Source organism: Bacillus rossius, chromosome 1 (assembly GCF_032445375.1).
Source record: "Bacillus rossius redtenbacheri isolate Brsri chromosome 1, Brsri_v3, whole genome shotgun sequence".
Lineage (NCBI taxonomy): Eukaryota > Metazoa > Arthropoda > Insecta > Phasmatodea > Bacillidae > Bacillus > Bacillus rossius.
The window spans coordinates 117030282-117050794 of record NC_086330.1 but is presented as its reverse complement, the minus strand read 5'-3'; the positions used below and the strand labels follow the sequence as shown (position 1 = coordinate 117050794).

The 20513-nt window shown below is 32.8% G+C and overlaps 1 protein-coding gene across 2 annotated transcripts in view; it reads left to right on the top strand.

The window, feature by feature from the left end:
* LOC134542984 (serine/threonine-protein kinase SMG1) overlaps nucleotides 1-20159 on the top strand; it is a 322401-nt gene extending 302242 nt beyond the window's left edge. For both annotated transcript variants that reach the window (XM_063387640.1, XM_063387630.1), the window contains exons 50-52: nucleotides 6889-7092; nucleotides 10185-10291; nucleotides 11993-20159. In XM_063387640.1, the coding sequence (XP_063243710.1) occupies nucleotides 6889-7092; nucleotides 10185-10291; nucleotides 11993-12070 (389 nt within the window). In that variant the 3' untranslated portion in view covers nucleotides 12071-20159. The remainder of the gene's footprint in view (nucleotides 1-6888; nucleotides 7093-10184; nucleotides 10292-11992) is intronic.
* The last annotated feature ends 354 nt before the right edge of the window (nucleotides 20160-20513 follow it).

Below are 20513 nucleotides of genomic sequence, written 5' to 3'. Positions count from 1 at the left end.
CACAACACTTGTTGATAGCAGCCTTGTAATTCCCTGCAGAATCAACTCCTACCTTGTAACCAGCGGCAGAACGAGTTTTCTTCTTTGTTCCCGAGACCTTCAGCGAGGTAATAGACACCTCGAATCACAACGCCGGGTGTTTGTTTACCAGACACTTGTTGATAGCAGCTGCCTGCTCCCAGGATGAAGAAATATGGTGTGAGCCGTTACGATTCTCAACTGTCACGAAACTCAGTGTTACCAACTTTTGGCAAATGTCAAGTTTCAGTGTTTGAATTTGAAATTATGGTACGACCTAAATTAAACCAAATTTAAGGTAATTTTGGTGTGAATTAAGGCCGAGAGCGGCATCTGTGATAATACTAATAATCTCAGAACACTGAAACTTTAGTTTAACTATTTTTCAGTGTTTATTTATATGTCTTTCAAGTGTAATTATCTTTAGGGTTTATTTATTTCTCTATGTTTAATGTTGTGCAAAGATATGTGACTAAGAGAAGGTGATTTTGTCTATGGATCGGCGGATCTTTTAAAAAATGGAAAGGAGTGTGGATTGTTAACGATATAAGTTTGAGAGAATAAAATGAAGAAGGAAGTTTTAGTGGCTGGTATCAGCTATATTATCAGCTGATAGTTCACTGAATAAGTGAACTGTTGTGCCCCTGAGCCAGGGCGAATGCTATGGTAATATTTAATTACCGGGGCTACTTTTATCCGCTGAAATATAAGGTACCAAAAGTCTAATGTATTCAGTACTGAAGTTTTGTGTTCGGTGAGCCCCTCCTATTAACTGTTTCGGCATAGTATTTTATTTCTCTGGTTTTCATTATGGCACAACATAATTATTTTGAATTTCGCCTAGTGGTCCCGATTTAAAGACTCTTGTGTACTCCGAAGTAACTGAGTTAGTTAATTTTTTTATTCACTTTAAATACTATTATTTATCACAAATGAACTTTTGATTTTGGTTGTGCCCAACGTAACTTTATAGATAAATTATATTTTATTTTATTTCTAATGAGTCATGGATAAGCAACCTAGTTTCTCAGTGTCGAAATAGGTAACCTTGGGCATAAGCCGCAATGGAAAATTACTTATAGTATAGTAAACATTTATGATTAATATAGTAATGTTAAAGTGTGGCGCCCATATAAACTTAATATAGTAACTATAATTCCTATCATATAAGTAAATACAATTATAGAGTGACAACTCAAGGGGTTTCATTTTGCTTCGAAACACATAAGAGTTTACCCTATTATATTAGTATAAAATTACAACTGTAACTTTTAGTTAAGTTGGTCTATAAAATGCTTGCGGAAAAATTTCTCTGTATTCTAGAACTGTTTGAAGAGTTTATTTACATGCACAAAAAATTTCAATTTAAAAGAGCCATTTAATCATGACATTTTTGACCGGTCGTACAATGAAATTTGAGACTTTGACAAATGAATTATGTGAAGCATTAAGAATTCGTGAAGCAATAAACAAAACAAACACATATTCATGTAATGCAAAACTAGCTAATCATGTATTAATCAATCTCGTTTATTTTACAGTAAAACATTCAGCGGCCAAAGACTTAAGCCGTCGCAACAAATGTAATTAAAAGCCACCTTTTGTGAAACAGACAGTGGCTAAGAGGCCCAGTAATTTTGAGCAAAATTGTAAATGTGCAAGTTTGGTTTCCCATGTACCAAAGCTGTATTTACATTATATTAGGTATATGTATATGCACAATAAATTTCAATATCACTTAACATCTTAAAAACAAAAAAAAATAACAAATTAAAAAATAAAATAAAAGCATTATTTCATTCTAAATATCAGTATTTAAAACTCTTCCATGGCGTATCAAATTTGTGTAACTTTTACTATTTTTAACGATACGAAACATGCAGGTACAATGCTATCTAATGACATGACAACTATTATTTTATTGTCCTTGGTTATACGTTACGTATACGTTTTATTAGTTAAGTGAAATAATCTAATTATTAAGTACTCTTTTTTAAAACATTAACTAATGTAAAATATTTCTTTGTCAAGCTTTAGCAAACGACTTATACATGTGCAATCACTGACACGTATAGAGGGAGGTTTATAAATCTGTGACTCGTTCGAAAATGTACGTGTTTGTTTCAGCATCTGTGAAATATGTAAAAATATGATTGTGTAAAACGCAGAGGAATAATCAACTGTCAAATGTCAGGACTGAGATTATTTGTCAGAAACGTTTGTCAAAAGCTTCCAAACTAGCAATAGTTCTAATGAAGGAATCGCCCAGTCAAAATATGCTAAAATTTTGCTCGTACTCAAATTAAATCCAATATTTTTGTTACACTTTACACGTATTTAGTATTGTCCAGGGAATTTCAAATCAAAAGTCCTGATGAATGGGAAGTGAGGTAGTCAGAAACTTGAAAGATATATAAAAAAAAAAAGCATTTGTTTTTGATTTTTTAATAAATAGCTCATAAATGATTAACCCTAAAAGAAAATGTTTTCCATTAAAAATCCTATAAAAAGTTTCCTTTCACTTTTTTCATATCTCCAATATTGTTTGAGATAGTTTCACTTAAAAAAATGAGTTGTGGTTTTTTTTATATCTGAAACCTGAAACCTTTTTCCTATAGCAACTGACCTATATATTTGTGAACCGTGCCCCTCGTATGCCAAATGCTGTCACTTGACTTTACAAGGCATGTTTAAGCTAGAGTCCAGGATGACCCCAAAATTCAACATTTTTGCATATCAAGGTTACTTTTCAAAGAAAAGAACTGATAGCATTTGGTCAGACAGACCATAGAACAGACAAATGTGTAACATGAAAATTGTTGGGAGCCTCACACGAGGACGAGGATTCACTGATAATTTCTTGAGCAGTGAACCTTGGGGATGACTGCAACTGCATCTGCTCATCATTGAAGAGTTATGCGGTATTCATTTCATATCTTTCAACAACTTGATTTCTGACAATCTCGAAGAAATAGGGATGCCACAGATTAATATAAGATCTCTGCTTAGCTTGATAATCACCCACCATTTCCTGGATCACAACAAATCATGTCTATAGCAACTGGACTAGTAGGGTATGCCACAGATACCTTTTTCAATGCTATAGTAATCGGCAAGCAATCTATACAGAGTAATGTTGGAAAAATTCTAATCAAGCATTGTCACAAAAATATCAAGCTCTCCCTCTGGCGAATATTAGCTATACTATTACTTTCAATTGTAATAGCTCATTTATTAATCATTTGTTATTTTTCCAGAGGATAATGATAAGTAAAGAAAAATAGGATGACTTGATCATGTATATGCAGTATGAGTTTGCCCCATTCCATTTAGCTCTCTTTCACGAAGCTGGGATACACAAAACCAAGAAAGCAGCCCTGTACATGTTTGAGATGACAAGGGAGAATTTGGACTTGGAGAACGCTGACTTTGTTCTTAATGGTGGATTCTTCCTACACAGTCATATAGCCGACAAGTGGTACTGATTCATCCATTTGCCCAAAATATGTAATTACATTATCATTTCCTATTTATCATGACTGTTGATGTGCCATTCTGTTAAGACCACTGAACAATTGTAACACAATCATAAACATTGGATTGAATTTAAGTACATAATATACTTTAATTGGGCTAGAAGTCTATAATACCTCGTGTTTGAGTACCTACTTTTTAGTATCTCATATAAGTGTCTTCCATTTTAATTTTTTTTTCTGGATACATAATAAAATATTTTGGAATTTTAATTGTTCATAACTTAGGTAATAAAGGTAGAATTCAATGCATTTTAAACAGTTTTATCTACTTAAAAAAAGTACTGAGGTGGTTGTGTGGACCAATTTTTACCATGTTTTTGTTTTTATTTTTGTTTAAAACAAAAGTTCGAACTTATGTTTTTCTTACACTAATCCACTTACAAAGTATGTTCTCTGGTAAATAAACGCAAAATTTTTCACATTGCGCTTTTTGACAGTGATCATTAAGCTACTAACATCTGAATATTGTAAAGTAATAAACAAAAAAAATTACTAATGCAGCTGCAGTCTATCTACTCACAAATAATTAATTGTTTATAATAAATAAATAAATAAAATAAAATAATTAATTGTTTAGTTATTTCTTAAGCACATTTTACAATTGATCTTAAAATTTTTGTTGAAACGCTTGCCAAACAAATGCATTTTATGTGAAACAGACAACGTGGGTAATACTTGGCTAAAACTTTGCGTTTATAAAAATTTACATCGAAAATTAACTAGTGTTCACTCGGTTTTAGTCAAAATTATGAAATTAAAAATATGTGGTTGTTGTGATGTTATTAGTTTTTTAAGTAATTAAAACTTATATATTTTAAATATAAAATAATTCTTTACTAATTCATATTAAATAATTAGGACTTACCTCGCATACTCGCGTCAACTTTTTTTACACAGCATCTAACTGATAAATAATGTAAAACAAAATTGGCAAGTTATAATTCACAACTTCCCTGTCCTTGTTTTTAACTGGAAAGCGGAACATTGATGTGTCTTGTGAACTGATCCTTGTATTCTGACAACCCGTGTACACACATTTCTTATCCTTCAGAATGTTTGACATTATAAAATTATCAATGCGAAATAAAGTTAAAATAAGTAGTTATTTAACTTTTAAATTAAATCATATTTTAAACTCAACACTGACTGTAGGTCTGATACAAAGTTCTTAGGAGCTAATTTTTACGTTACTAGGGTACACAATCCCTCCATACAGTGATCCCAGGACTTGTCTTCTCCCGGGGTTTCATGGCTCTCAAAGGCAGTGGTAAGGAATACTTATCATCAAGGTCGCTGAACGGTGCTGATACCAGCTTCCCGTATATGGGAGGGTGACTGGCTGGTTAATCTAGTACGTCCTAAGACCGCTAGGGGCGTGCTCTGTCGATACCCAGTGATTGAAGCTAACGCTGCGACGGAGCTTCCTACTACAACAATTATTCTGCGAAACCGGCCAGAAAATTTAACCTGGGCTTGCGACTTCTATACATTATAATATATTCAATGATATTACAGAAGACTATTGATTGTTTTAGTTAGTTTTTGTATACTCTCATTATTATAGTATTCTTTTATGTGCATATTTTAAGTGTCTAACCACGAATTGCAACATTTGATCAATGCGACTGTGTTTTGTGTGTATGTATTATTATTATTTTTTTTATGATTATAAAGACAAAATTTACAATTCTTATTAATGAAAGGTGATTTTTTTATAATACTGAAAAATCTTGGCTCTATTTGTAACTTACAAGAGTACGTACATAAAGTGGTGTCCCTTATAGTTGTTGACAAACATCCAATGCACGGCAATGAAGTGTTGCATTTCTCAAAATTAATTATAATTTGAATCCAAGTTTCCTAAAATATTTATGCCAACACACATAAATTAAAGTTTTAAAGAAACATTTTACCCTTTAGATGTTATACTTGTCAAGGATTTATTTTTGTCATAAATGTTCTCAGCACTGCTAAACAAACATTCTGAGAGCAAAACCAAAAATTTCTTTTGGTAGTTCGGTTCTGGAGAGAGAGATAAAATTTCTAAATTTTCACTACATCTTCCTACATCATTCTACAGTTGTCTTTGTATTATTTGTCTTTAAATATCAATACTGTATAGTATTTGATGGATTTGAGAATTTGACTGGCCCAATCTTATTATAATTCTCCTTTTTTTTCTTTCTTTCTTTCTTCACGCTCGGGTTTGCTAATGGAATATATTTTTATTAAGAAGTTAAATTGTACTCATTAACCATCTGTGGCAAAACATAACATGAACTTCTAGAAAGTGATTACTAAGCAGTTAGTCAAACAAAAAGTATGTATTATTAATGAATACTTGTCCAACTGTATACAAATAGCAGTTGGCGTGCAGTGGCGTAGCCAGGATTTGTGTATGGGGGGTGTTAAGAAGCATGGCCCCCCTGTATTAAAGCGCACCCCGGGGAAAATTTGGATTTTAAGGTGTAAAGTAGTGCTATTTTAGCAGTTTTCGGTACTTAAATTTAAATATTGTAATGGTAAAAATTTTATTAATTTTAATATGAAATTTGTTTGAGTGATGAATAAGAAATTAATTAAAGATTTGGTGCTAAGGGGGGGGGGGGGGGGGTTGAACCCCTAAACAACTCCTCCCCTCCCTGGCTACGCCCCTGTTGGCGTGTAATATATGTTTGGAGACAAAGTTTGCAGTAAAACATAAAATGTCTTTTTTAAGTTTGGTGAATACACAGGACATCCGTTATCACTCTTCTTTCTTTCCTTCTCTCCTCCAGAAGGGTGAAATAAAAGATGCACTTGAAAAAATGACTTCTGAAGTAAATTTTTAGGATATTTTTTATGTTAAATAATTATCAAAGCTGGATTTTTGGTTATTAAAAAACTTAGTCTGTATATAATATCTAGACTAAGTTATTAGTATCTAGATTTTAAGTCAATTGAGATCATTATTAGGAAATCATTGAACTGTTAATCTGTTGTATAAAAATTATTTTTCTATGCCTGAAAACTCTTATTTAGCCGTTAACGTTTAAAACTTTTCGGGATCTTCACCAGACTCCATTCCCCCCCCCCCACCTTTTTTATCCTTCCCACCGGATCCCTCCAAGTCAATCCTTTATCTGCCCTTAGTTGGCACTGCTGTAAAAAGTAAAAATAAAATAAAATAATGAAATGAAAGGTAGTGTAACATGCAGGTAAGGCCAAACCTCAAGATGAATAGATTTGTAGATGTGTGAATTCTCTAGAATATTTAAATTCTCATAGTTGTGATAGTGCTGTAAAATTGTAAATGATGAGCCAGCAAACCTGAATGTGAGTTGTTGTTGTGCAGGGATAATATACAAAGACCTGCTGGACTTGTCGAACCAGCTGCAGCGAGCTCAGGTCCCGGCACACTCAGCAGAGGACGCTGTGCCTGTGTCCGGCTCCAAGAGAGCTCCGCTTCTCCGGCAAAACAGCATGTGCGTGTCGCCGAGCAAAGGGCTGCCATCCGCAGCTGTCGAAAAGAACGATAGGGATCCGCAGACAGGAAAAGGTACTACGGTTAATTACCCTCTACTCCCCTTTCTGTGTGACAAATGTAACTGCTGAAGGTTTAATTAGTTTAGTACCGTTCATAATAAAAGTTATTTTTTTGTTTATTTATATGTGTATGTGGTGGTGATGTTGATCGTGATAAAGATTTTTTTATAAAGAAGTTGTTCACTGTGTACATAGTGAGGAGTTGGTTACCAGAGGACCCAGGTTTGAATTGCAGCCCGGCCATCGTGGTTTCCCGAAAACTACTCCAGGCAAATGCTGGGACAACCATTGCAAATTTATTTCTAAATTATCCCTGGTCTGATAAGTTGTGTGTTACCCTCTCTAATGATCTCGATGTAAACAAGTTTTAAAAAAAAATTATTCTGTTCTTAAAAAATATGTGTTGGTAGTGCTGGTGGTGATATATCTGGAATTGTTCTTAGTGTTTATGGTGAGAGTAGTGTTACTGGTTATATAGCTTGACTCGTCCTTAGATTGTTGTGTGCATTTTAACTGTTTCTAATGCACAGTATCTGCTATTAGCGCAGTCCTTGTTTCAGTTTGCTATGTTGTCAGATATAACCAAAGAACACAAATTTTTTAAACACAAATTTTTAATGTAATGAAAATTTTAACAAATTTAAAAAAAAAAAGTTAAAAGGAAAATTTGGAATGAGAATTTCGAAAATACATTTTCTTGTATTTCTTCAAAAGCATTGTTTGATAATGTTCAATTTTTACTTTTGCCATCTTGATTTAAAACATTTTTGCCATAAATTTTTTATAGCATTTAATATTTAAAATTTTGGCTCTGTTTGACCTTAATACATAAATAATATAATTTTTTGTTAATAATAGTGACCAACTGTTATGAAAAGTTTCTCAGGTAAAATAATTATTTATTTTTAGAATTTTTTTTTATTGTATGCAACTATAATAATTAGGGATGGGGCGAATCCTGATTTCCTCGAATCCGAATCCTAACTCAAATCCTCGACTGGAATTGCCGAATCTCGAACCCAAACCCGAATCTTTTAACAGATGATGTCCACATATCTAATGTTAAGTGAGATGTATTCTGCTTGCACTAAAAGTCCCTTGACTTTATCACATGTAGTTTGGTACATTTCTGGTATAGCCTAAGTGTATATAAAGACAAAAATTTTTTTTTGAGAAATTTCAGTTTTCGTACAGATTAGCGGTTAGGATTTTTTTCTATAAATAAGCTAGAGGTCTGCGAGCCTAAGAATTTTACTTTGAGCCGAGCTCGAGCTTTTGTGGTACAGTTACACTTTTGGGAAATTATTTTTATCTTAAACTTAGTATAATGTTTGAATAAAGTATTAAAATGAAGTGGGCTTATTAATTTTGGGTAACTATTTACAATGTGTGTTTACATTTTGGACTGCTAGAAAAAAATAACATTTTTTTCCATTGAATCTTACCTGTTTCCATTGGTTCATTAGTAACTGATATCATCCAACTAACATAACCCAGTATATGTTTGTGTAAATGTAACATATCTTTGGGAAAATTTCATCCTTGCCAATTTTTCTGGAGTCCTTACTGAGCTTCAACAAACTTAGCACCAAAAATCATGTTGTTTGAAAAGTACATTCACATTGTTTCAGCATTTCCACTTTTCAGCACAATAATTCTGAGAGAGATTTTCACAGAGTCTTATTAAATTCTGTTCTTTAATCTATCATGCAGAACAATAATTTGTTCTGCACGTTCAGGAGTTAAATTAGCTCTACAATTGGAGATAGTGTTTCCAGCAGAAGAGAAGCGTCTCTCGCTGGCAACCTGCTTGGCTGGAATGCTTTAGTAAAATTGCTTAGCCTCAAAATTAGTGTCATAAATATCTGTAACTGGTCATTAAAGTTTAATCAATTGAAAGTAATAAAAATAAAAGCATTTTACTTCATTCAAATTACACTTGCAAAAAAAACATACACACATAAACCTACATGGAAATTAAAGTCTTTTTCAATATCCTGAAGTCTGAAATATGTTTACTCATGTCATTAAATGTAGAGCTGTATTGAAGAAGCCGATTTTGTCAATATTTAGTTGAATCGGCATTTCTGCCGACTTCCGATACAGTACGCTTGTTAATTTTTGGCCGATATTACTGAAAAACGAAAGAGACTGCCATAACCTAAAAATCCACGAGTACCATTTTCACTTTTCGTAGTAGTACTGCACATGTACTGCATTCTTTCACATCGCATTATTTCTTAGCAACATGTGCCAACCGTACATATCAAAGTTTAACATCCTTTTTTTTTTTAACAATGTTCTTTAATTTAATATGTCATAAATAAATAATACATTACTATCACGGTAAATATACATCTCGGTTGTTACGGTAACTATAGTGCAAATATGGTAGCTATCATGCTTCTGAAGTAATTATGGTATTCTACAAAGAATCTTTAGTTCTTATTATGGTAATTATCTTAAAATAACTATTGGGTTTGTACTGTAGTTATGGTACATCATCCATATTTCTTCGTATGTTGTTGTTCATTTGTCTTTTCTTCATATTTACGTGCGCCATTATTTGAGACAGGAAGTTTCAGAAAAAATTTTAACGGACTTTATATCACACATTTAATGGCGTAAATAATGAGACCTCGGGCAATTTAAACACTTTATACGGAAAAACCTACCATGCGGAACCTCGTAAGCGAGTTTTACTGTATTTTTTTTCCATAAATAGTAAAAAACCGAATCCTTTGACGAATCATATATCAGACCCACCGAATCTTCGAATCCCTAGGATTCGGCGGATTCGGCGGATATTGGATTCGGTCGCCCCATCCCTAATAATAATACTTTCAAAAGACACTATTTTATGGTCTCAGAAAAATCACTAGTAGAAAAAATTTTCAATTTAAAACCTATTATAATTATCAAACATGCTAATTAAGAATTTTTATGTTAACAAGCTGGGTAGTGTCAGGCTGGCGACAGTGGATGCCATTTGCTCTGCACTGCAATAAGAGTGAGACAGACTACAGGAGTTTGTTTGGCTTGCATCAACTCTCATTCTTCAAGCGACTACATTTTTGTAACCTGTGCCTTAAAACTGTTTTCCAGCCATTCAGGAAAGAAATGCCTATGCTCTCGGTGTGTGGAGGCGAGTGAGGATGAAACTTGAGGGTCGAGATCCAGATCCTGGGAGACGAGCCACAGTTCAAGAGCAGGTCAGTGAGGCACCAAGGTAGAACAACTTTCAAGTGTGGTAGCAAATGTTAGTGTCTCACACACACAGAGACTCGACAAAATCTCTGCACCATACATTTTTATGGATCAAGGTGGGGCTGAGGTAAGACCTGGACTCACTATACTGCAAGACGTGGTTCAAACCCATCTATTAATCCTGATTGCTGTCGTTCTTTGTTAGTCTTTCTTCACCATTATCTGCATCTGTAGTAGACTGATATTTTACCTGTGGCAGGTATCTTTATTTTGTTGAGAGTTTGTTATTTTTATTGTATTTTTTTTATTTCGTTATTTTTTCTCCAGTTGAAAAATTATATACCATTTATAGTTTGTACTTTGGTTGTGTATTTTGTAGGGATGTACCGATTCGAATCCCGATTAACTGTAATCGCCCGATAATAGAGAATCAGTAATTAATCTTAGTCTGCGATGTTTCAACCGATTATTTAGACAAAATTGTCATTTTCTCATTATATTTATCATAGTTATCTCTTCGCATTATAAGAAAAACATGCCAATGATGCTAATATATTCTTTTAATGGTAAATAGTAAACTCTTTTAAGTTTAATTCATGAAACACTGTTCAGACTGTAGGCCTACACACGCGCTGAAAGTTTCAGAAACTTCGTAGTCTAATAAATTAAATATACTCTTATTTTATTCAATTGACGATTTTCTTTTTGAATGTATGGCTAGTATTTCCATTATTGTTAGCTTCATGCATCAAACAACTGCTTTGAGTGCCGCTTGTAATAAAATACAACACATAAAACAATATAAAACATAATAATATTATTTCAACAGCATCATCACAAGATCTCCATTTTACGTTTAGGTTACGCACGTCATGTGATGAACAAAAACAATTTGGCCAACTTATCTCACTTCACCGGAATTTCCGTTGTATACGTGAACCTTTTTCTATTATTTTTTATTATGTTTGAAGTTGGTTTAATAACTGGAAAGTCTTCGTTACATTTTATTTTTACCGTATATTAACAACAAATATTTAACCAGGAATAAAAGTTTACGATTGCGATAGTTTGGTGGTCGGTTGTAGAAATATTTCTGTTTGCGACCGAAATTAATTTTTCGAATATTGGTCATGTCTGTGTTAGCGAAGACGACTCTGCGACTGTAGATTGTTTTATTGTTTTCTAGTCACTAATGCACGTCCATACATTACGTAAACGGAGTGACGAATCTTTGATCAAATATTACAGTATATTTTGCTAAGTTTTCTATTTGTTGGCATTTATCAAAATAAATATTTGTTAAGAGCTGTTATACATTGCATTCACTATTTAATGTTGCATAATAATCACAATGTTGTTCTTTTTGCTTTCTTTTTTAATTTATGTATGTAATAATCGGGCAAATATAATCAGTATTCTTAATCGGTTTGGAACATCGTCTGAATTTGAATTTTTTAGTGAATCGTTAATCGTAATCGGTAACCGGTTTTTCAATATCGGTACATCCCTAGTATTTTGTATGAATTGGGGTTGTGCTAACTCCCAGATCAGGTTTTTGTGTGTGTGCGCACACACGCGCGCGCTTTTATATATATGTGTGCGTGTGTGTATATAGTTAAGTAGTAGAACAGCATCCAATTTTTGTGCTTCATTAATGTTGTTAGTGCAGACCTTAATGTTGATAAAGATTTTTGTTTGTTGTTCAGGTGGATTTCATAATTCGAGAAGCCATAAGCATGGATAATTTAGCTCTGCTGTACGAAGGCTGGACACCATGGGTATGAAACATATGATTGGTAGAAACGGATCAGTCACTCGGATCTGAGCCTGTTGCTCTGAGCAGAGAGGTCTCCGTGCTAACAAAGCGCCCAGGAGGAAAGGAAGATAACACTCCGTGCACGGGCGTTCAAAAGAAAATAAATGCTAGAACGGAGCGAGTTTGCCACAGAAAGCTTACTTGCAGGATCAGCATAATGCATAATTTGCAAATGGCTGCTTATTATTCAGCTATGATATATCATTATAGGCCTTCATTAAGTAACGTGGTGTTCCGAAGTATGCATTATCACATCTTTTGACAGATTGCAACCTTCCTCTTGATGTTTTGACAAGATAAATTATTTAAGAAATAAAATGTCATAAATTATGTTGTAAAAATGAATATGGTTTTTGTAGCCAGGTATTTGAAATATATGTTGGAAGCAAAAATATTTTAAGTTTTTGACATAAGTTAAATTCATTTGACTTATAATATAATTAAAAAGTACCTGTTTATTTTTAAATATAAAATCTTTGGTTATGGTTGTAGTTAAATTTACTTTTATTAAATTAAGTAACTTTTCATTTTGGTGAAAATAAGTTTTTTGTTTTTCATGTTGATGTTTTATCAAGTATGAACCACTACTTGTGTGATAATATTGTTGTCTTTTAATTACTACATTCATGCATACTGAAATTCTTTTCTTTCTCTACTCTTTGTGGCTACTATGCGTGTCAACATTGGATATTTTTTTTTAAATATTTTATTGACATGACCAGTGGTGACTTTGAATAAGGTAGCATTTCCCTTCTTTATTTTTTTTAAGTTAAATTTTTACCAAAAGAAAATATTTGTTGTTTGTGTTTTTATTCTGTAAAATATATTAAAGAAATATTATATAATGTATATGCAGCTGATCCTTATATTTTTAAGACACAGTTCTAATGGGCAGGAATATTCATTAGTTCTTCTGTAACCAATTTTTTTTTATATAAAGTGTTGTAATGCTAGAGAATCGTGGCCACAAATTACATGCACACAAACCTTTTGAATTTCAGCTGAGATTTGGAAAAAAAAAAAATTAAATTTTGGAAGTACTTTGATAATAAATTTGAATGTGTTGAATGTGTTAATATTTATTTATGGTAATAGATTATTTGAAAATAAGCATCATCTTATTTTTGTCACTGTACATTTTTGGTCAGTATATATTTGCATTAGTATTTGGAACAGTAACCAGTAAAATGGAATGCTTTCATAATATTTTTCAGAGACACAGAGAAAAAGAACATTTTCATTCTGAAATTTATTTTAAGCAGGTACTTATTCATTTTTAGAGCACTTTTTGAAAATGATTATTATCTTGATTGTACACATTAGGTCTGAAACAATATCACACAAACAACCTACCTTCAACTAGTCTTTGTGTACTTAAATTCAAAACTGAACTGTGCCTCATTTATATATTCTTTATTCCTGAAATTCAGGAACATGATATTTCTGAGCATGTTGTTATTCTCCTGACTTGTGGGTTCAGCAGCCTTTATAAAATAAGCATAGAAGAGGTTTTTTTTGTCATTTTAAAGGCATTAGTTAAAGCTCTGGTATGTAGTACTAGATTTTTTGATATCCATCCACAAGTCGTATATCAATTTACAATTTAAATTCTGATTTTAGGATTTAGCTGGAAATATAGAAATATAAAGTGTGTGGGTTTTTTTTTTTATACTAAATTCACTGTTAGTACTTTCCTCTTAAAATTATATCAATTTAAAAAATTTTTTGGTGCATACATAAGTAATGCGCAACAGGCAACATGGTTATATTTGTTTTAGTTATTAGTGTTGTCAGATTACTAAGTAAACCAGTTTACCAAGTTAAACCAGTTGGTGAAGTCACTTAAAAATAAAGTTTTGTGGTAACTTTTATTAACTAGTAGCATAAATAAATAAGTTTTTTACAGGACAATTTTTATTTTAATTTATGCATAAAAAAAGTTACCTGTCATTTGTATTAACATTTAGGTAATCATTTAATAAATTAAGTACATTCTCATTAAAGTTAGTAAATCATCTTACTGGTGAGCTGACAATGAATCATCTTTTCTAAACTTTTTGTCACAGCCATACTCAACACAATACTGAACCATTTTTTAATGTTTTGAAACATATGGTAACATTTTTTAGTTAAACTTTCCATTACAGTGGAATGCTTATGTCTGTTGGAAAATGACAGGACATTCTGTTATGGAGTTAGTCGTTAATAAGCATTTAAGAAATTTTATCTGTACTAACGTGTGTCTTTAAAGTTATTATTATTGTTCGTTTATATGATATTTTCAGAAATTTTTAAATATCAGGAGTGAGTACCGTCTTCATCTCAACATAAAATTTACAGACCTAAATTTATCCTTTGACAGGAATCCAAGCCATTTGTTCGCTCCAAAGATGTGCTTATCCTTTAAGAACATCAGTCCACAATGAACTCGGTAATGATCAAAAAGTGGATGGACACCATTTTATATACAGGTTATAGAAAAAGGAATTTGCAAGCTGAATTTTCTTAAAGGAAAGGAGTTGCCGTCAACTCCGTTACTTCGTGGCATTAATTCAATTTTGGAGAAGAATCTCTCTGACTGCACTCGAGTCCAAGGCATACGTACTACCCCTTACATCGTTTTTCTCCGCTTTTCATTGGGTCTCGCATCCTTCATGCCCATCTCTTGCAATAGTCGCTTGTCTTGCTTTCACTTCTTGTTCAGTCCATTCAGCAGGTTTGACAGGACATCACTCAGATTTGTCTTGGCTTCATACACCATGTTGATTTTTCTACTTTTTCTTTAATTGTCTATTTTCATGAAGAAATATTTCAACAAATATTATAGAAGCAATTTTGTGTGCATTACCCACCTGGGAAATTCAGAAGCCAAACTTTTGGCATGTGAACACAGCAGAATTGTTCATACTTAAAATTTTTGCCTGACATTGTGATCACTCATTAGTAGAGACCTGAAAATGTAGGTTTTATTTTTTTAAGAAATATGTGTTATTTTTCTTTGAAATAGGTGTTATTTTCATTGAAAATAGGTGTTATTTTTGTATGGTATTTGCCTTTTTTTTTCGTTAAGGATGAAGAGTTGATACAATAAAAAATCATTACTACATTCGAAAAACTGTTGAATTCACAAAACTAAAAACAAAGTATAAAACAACACACACAGAGTACAGATGCAACCATTTCACCAGCTAAGTAAATATTGTCATTGTTTTATCTACTTGCAAACACTCAAAATTAGCTATCAAATGAAAGCATGGTAAATGTTTCTATATTCTCTTCTTTTTAATTTTGTCTCCTGTCAGTAACCACCAAATTGTATTGACTAAGAAGGCGTTCGCTGTCAACATTGTTGGTGGGCAGCCAAATGGCCTTAAGTGCTGCCTTTGTGAATACTTCATGTTCCACTCCCAAAGCCATCAGCAATTTTGCTACATTCGGTTCATTTTCATGTTTGACAGCATCCTGAACAGCTTCTTTAAGGAATTCGTAGCCTTTGTACCTAACTGAATTGTCCACACCATTAAATGCAGGGATGTTGTCAAAAACAGACAAAACACTTTTTGTTTTTTGTTTCATTTAGCAAAATGTTTTTGGGACTAAACAGCTTGCTAATGGCTTTGAAGATGTGTGCACTTGGATCACTGTTCATCAGACTTTGAAGTTTGGTCATTGCAAGAGCTGATGAGTTTTGACATTTATGTTTCACTTGTGCTTTGTCGCTTGTCGTAAGAGATGATTCTGACATGAAAGTTTCAAAAGGGGAGTCAAATAAATACACCTTTTGATGTGCCCTCGAAGCCTTTCAGTAAATCACTCAAATACCCGTAAAGGGAATGTGCTGTCGGGTACTGCGAACCTTCAAGCTTTGTGAGAAGGCTTACAATATCAGCTGCGTGAGTTTTCACAAATATGCACTGAGCAAGAACAATTGCCACATCTTTTTCTGAAACACCAGCTACATAGTGAATACCACTATTGTTGATAGCCTTCATTTCATCTAGCTTGAAGAAATTAACAATATCAACCAAATATTCTGCCAAATAAAACACTGCTCTGAACCACGAGTTCCAGCGTGTTGTTACTGGCATTGGAAACAAATTTGCAGCTTTAGTTGTATGTTCTGATAGATACTGCAAATAATGATGTTTCCTTTTCCGTGTATTAAGAAACGCAGTTTTCACCTTTACTACAGCCTCATTTACTTCTTTCAGTCCAATGGAAAAGCAATTGCCTACCAAAGCTAGTTTGTGGGCCCAGCATTGAACATGGGCAACGTGCTCTCCAAAAAGGACCTGCAACGATGTGACACATTTCGTCATGTAACGTGCTGAGTCTGTGACAATTTCTTGAATGTCCATGAAATTGACACTGTATTTATTAATACACTCAAGAATGGCCTGGGAACATGTTGTAGCATCTGCTTTCTCCAGAATGTTTACTGCAGCTACCTTTACCACTGGATCTGTTAAACTGTTTGACTGAATCTTAAAAAGCACCACAAACACACATCTCCCTTTGGAATCCGTAGTCTCATCACACAGAATATCAACACATTTATGCTGTGCTAATTGTTTTATTTCATCGAAGTGTGCTTGTGCTATCACAGGAACATATGTTTCCCTAAGAGATCTAACGCAAGGCAAGTCTCCAGCCCCTAAAACAAACATGTGAAGAAAATGCAATTAAAATTCCCTATTTTCTCAATCCTTTACAGAACTACATGCCTAGTTGTCACAGATTTGAAATTAAACTTACCTTCAATAAACTCATTCATCCATTCTCTTAAATTAGGATCATCCAGGTTTTCCAAAGGAATGTTGGCTTTTGAGAAAGCCTCAGTAGTTTTAACTGCAAGATTGTCAACTGCCAATTTCCTCCTTTTTGCACTATGTAGGTTGGCAAGTACAGATGTTTGAATCATACTTTTATTTTCAGAAGAGTTTTGTTTTTTCGAAAGGTTGATGTGTTTTTGTGTTTTTGTATGTTTTATCACGGCATCTTTCTTTTCATATGAAATTACACAGTTACAAAAACGGCACATAAGAGTTTGAGAATCAGAGGCATAAAGTCCTTCACTTTTGAACTCGGCTGCTCGTTGCTGTACATGCACCGTTGGTTTCGGCATCGTGGACGCAAAAATAACACACAATGAAAACCTAGTCCTGGTACATAATATTTTGAATCTTTATTTCTAGGTCATTTTAACAGATCATGAGCTTGTTTCTAGATAGTAGAACAATTGCTACCACTGCTGTTTATAAAGAAAAAGAAAAATTCTTTCTGTAAGTACTATCATTTTACCGTATTTGCCAACGAGTGAAAAAAGTAAACAAAACGTTTGCCCACAGAGTAGATAACATCCGCCTACAGTACAACCGTACTAACGTCTGCATTCGTGCTCCAGTCCTTATGTAACAAAATACCTCAAATGGATTTATAAAAAATTTATAAAAAATATCAATTTCACAACCATCGCCACTCTGCAGTACGCATAATACAAAACTAAAACAAACACCAAACATCCAAGGAACCAAGAGCTAGTCTAGCTAGTTGGTTTGGTGTCTGTGCAGAGTGCGCGCATGTTGTCTAACTTCGATAGCTGGATTGCATACACCGTGCGTACTCTGTCTCGTGTCAAAAGAACTACATTCAATAGCTTGGCACGCACGTTGCCACGCAGTGTTTGTGGCAAATGGCGATAATTACGCTTACGTGATTTGGTTCTGCTTCACGACTTTTATTTTCATTGTAATTGATACTAAGAACGGGTTGCGTAATTATACGGTACTTTAAGTAATTGCCTAATTGGTTTAATATTAAGTAAATGGCAGTCAAATTGTACTAATGAAATTGAAATAAAAAAAATAGAACACCAAACAAAATGCTAAAATTCGCGTTTTTAGCACAAAAGACTGAAATTCGCATTATTCAAAATAAAAGGCCGAAATTCGCGTTATTTTTCGCTTTATAGCAAATGCTATTTTTTCAGGTCTCTACTCATTAGAAATTGAATTTTTGAGTGGCTGGGTAACACATTTGTACCAAATTGCTTCTGTGTATAATCTAATTTTCTAAATATTCATAAATATCTGCAGTTAAGAAAAACTATAATTTCAACATGGTGTGTAAAGCCAAGCTATTTGAGGATGTGTCCATCTTCTAAAATAAAATAATTTTTCCTGCTCATGCGCAAGTTGCCACTGGTCAGTGTTGTCATAACATTTTCATTTGTACATTGTTGAATGAGGAGGGTGAAACATGTGTCTTGGTAGATGTGTATTTACTATTTCTTTAATTTCTGTTTAATTTGAAAAAAAAAAACAGGATACGTGTAGCTTTCACATAAAGATGTCAAGTTAAGCAAATGTCCATGGTGTGGTGACAGTTCTGCTAACTCCTTGCTGGTAACTGACGTGAAGTGGTTTCTTAGTAAGCAATATGTGTGACCATGACTGCCTGTGACATAATTATAATGACATTTTCATTTTGTGGTGGTTGTTATTAGTAATAGCAAGAGGAAGGAACTCTGTTGTTTACCATCTTGAATCGATCCATATGATCAATGCTCTTTACTCCAAGGCCTATTTTTGAGTGGTATCAACTTGTGATTAGTTCCACAAGGAAGCAAACGAGCCCATCATTTTGCAAACCTTGTACTTAACTTAATAGTATGAAAATGGTTTCATGGTGAAAAGGAAACATATTAAAGAATGTTAATAACATCCAGCATTGGAAAGTGGATTCAGTTTTAGTAACATACAAAATAAAGAAGATAATTTCTACATGCTTTTGCCATGTTGGATGGTAAAATATGTGTAAAATTATCTAGCTATTTGTGTATTGTACTCAGCATAAGTGGTGTACTATATAATCTTTTCAGAAATAATGCTATTTTGCCGTTATACAGTAAACAGATCTTCCAAACTGTAGTAGCCCTTACATATTTATAGCTGGGTATTGACATTTAATTTTTGGCTATGTGAATATATTATTTTTGAGTTTTGTTCCCAAGCAGTCTTTCTTGTGGACCAATTTGTATCTGAATAAGTGAGCATTGCAAAAAAATATTAGTTCTCTTTTTGTAATAAATTTTGTAACTTGATTTCTTTGGATCTTAAAATTCACTTATCTTAAATGAGAATATTTGTGAATTTTTTTTTTCATTTTGGACATAAGATTTGAACTGGCTGTAATGGAACATAATGACATTAATTATGAAGTTGTGAGGGGTAACTTGTTCATATTCAGGATGAGATGGCATGTCACAATGTTAGTGTTACAACTTACGTTGTATTCCTACTGGAAGTTAGCTTTTGTTTGATAGAATCAAAACACAAATATTGATGCTAATTTTGCTTTATTGATTGCTAATAACCAGGATAAATGTTTGTGTTAGGTTTTAATAATTCCATAAATCTCCCTTTCCTCAAAGGAGAATTGCTGTGTCAGTATGTATTGCGAACTACAATTGGAGCAGCATGCAAGGCATAATAACAGCTATATTTCTAGCATGCCTACTTTCTTTTTAGTTATCAACGGATAAGTTATTTGGTATTTCTGTGGGAACTGTACAATAAGTTGCTACTTCAGGAGATGTGATTTCCACCTAAGTACTATAATTATTTACTTTTGTATACCCTGTCCAAATTATGATTTCATTGCCTTAAAATGCAGAAATAAAATAGCTAATCATTTCACAAACCGATTATAAATATATAGGCTATTATATGTTAGTTTCTAAATGGTATTTTATGCATTTTGACTCGGTGACAATTATAGAAAGTTATGGGAAATTTATAAATTAAAAGTCCATTTACAATCATTAATATTTTTATACCACACTACTTACAGCATTTACATCATAAACTGTATTGTGCAGAATTTTTAAGTAATAATAACTTTCCTAATAGCACATTATAGTTCAAACATATTAGTGAACAGGTTTTCTTCTTAAATATAATTCATCATGACTATATAAACTGAAAATTTATAAAGGAAATAAACTGAATGTTACATTGTTGAAATAGTTGGATCTCTTAAAATATTTTGAAAAAAAAAAAAATGTTGTATTAAGAGTAAAGCAATTTTTCAGTTTTTCAAATAGAATTTTTTCAACCAAAGTTGTTCAAATGTTTGTCCGATAATTATTTGTTTTTATGGGGCTGTCAGATTGTACATGTAGTAAATATATAAATATACAAATATAATAGATTTTTTGTTTCACTAACATCTTTTTTTTTTATATATATATATATATATATAAATTGAGTACGTGACAAGCCATCTCGTAACCTCACCTAAAATTTTAACTATCAATCTTATTTTATTATTTCTCATAAATTTTTTAAATACTGTAGAATTACATTATTGTTCATGTGCTTAAATTTTATCTTCAATAATGTTTCTAGTTA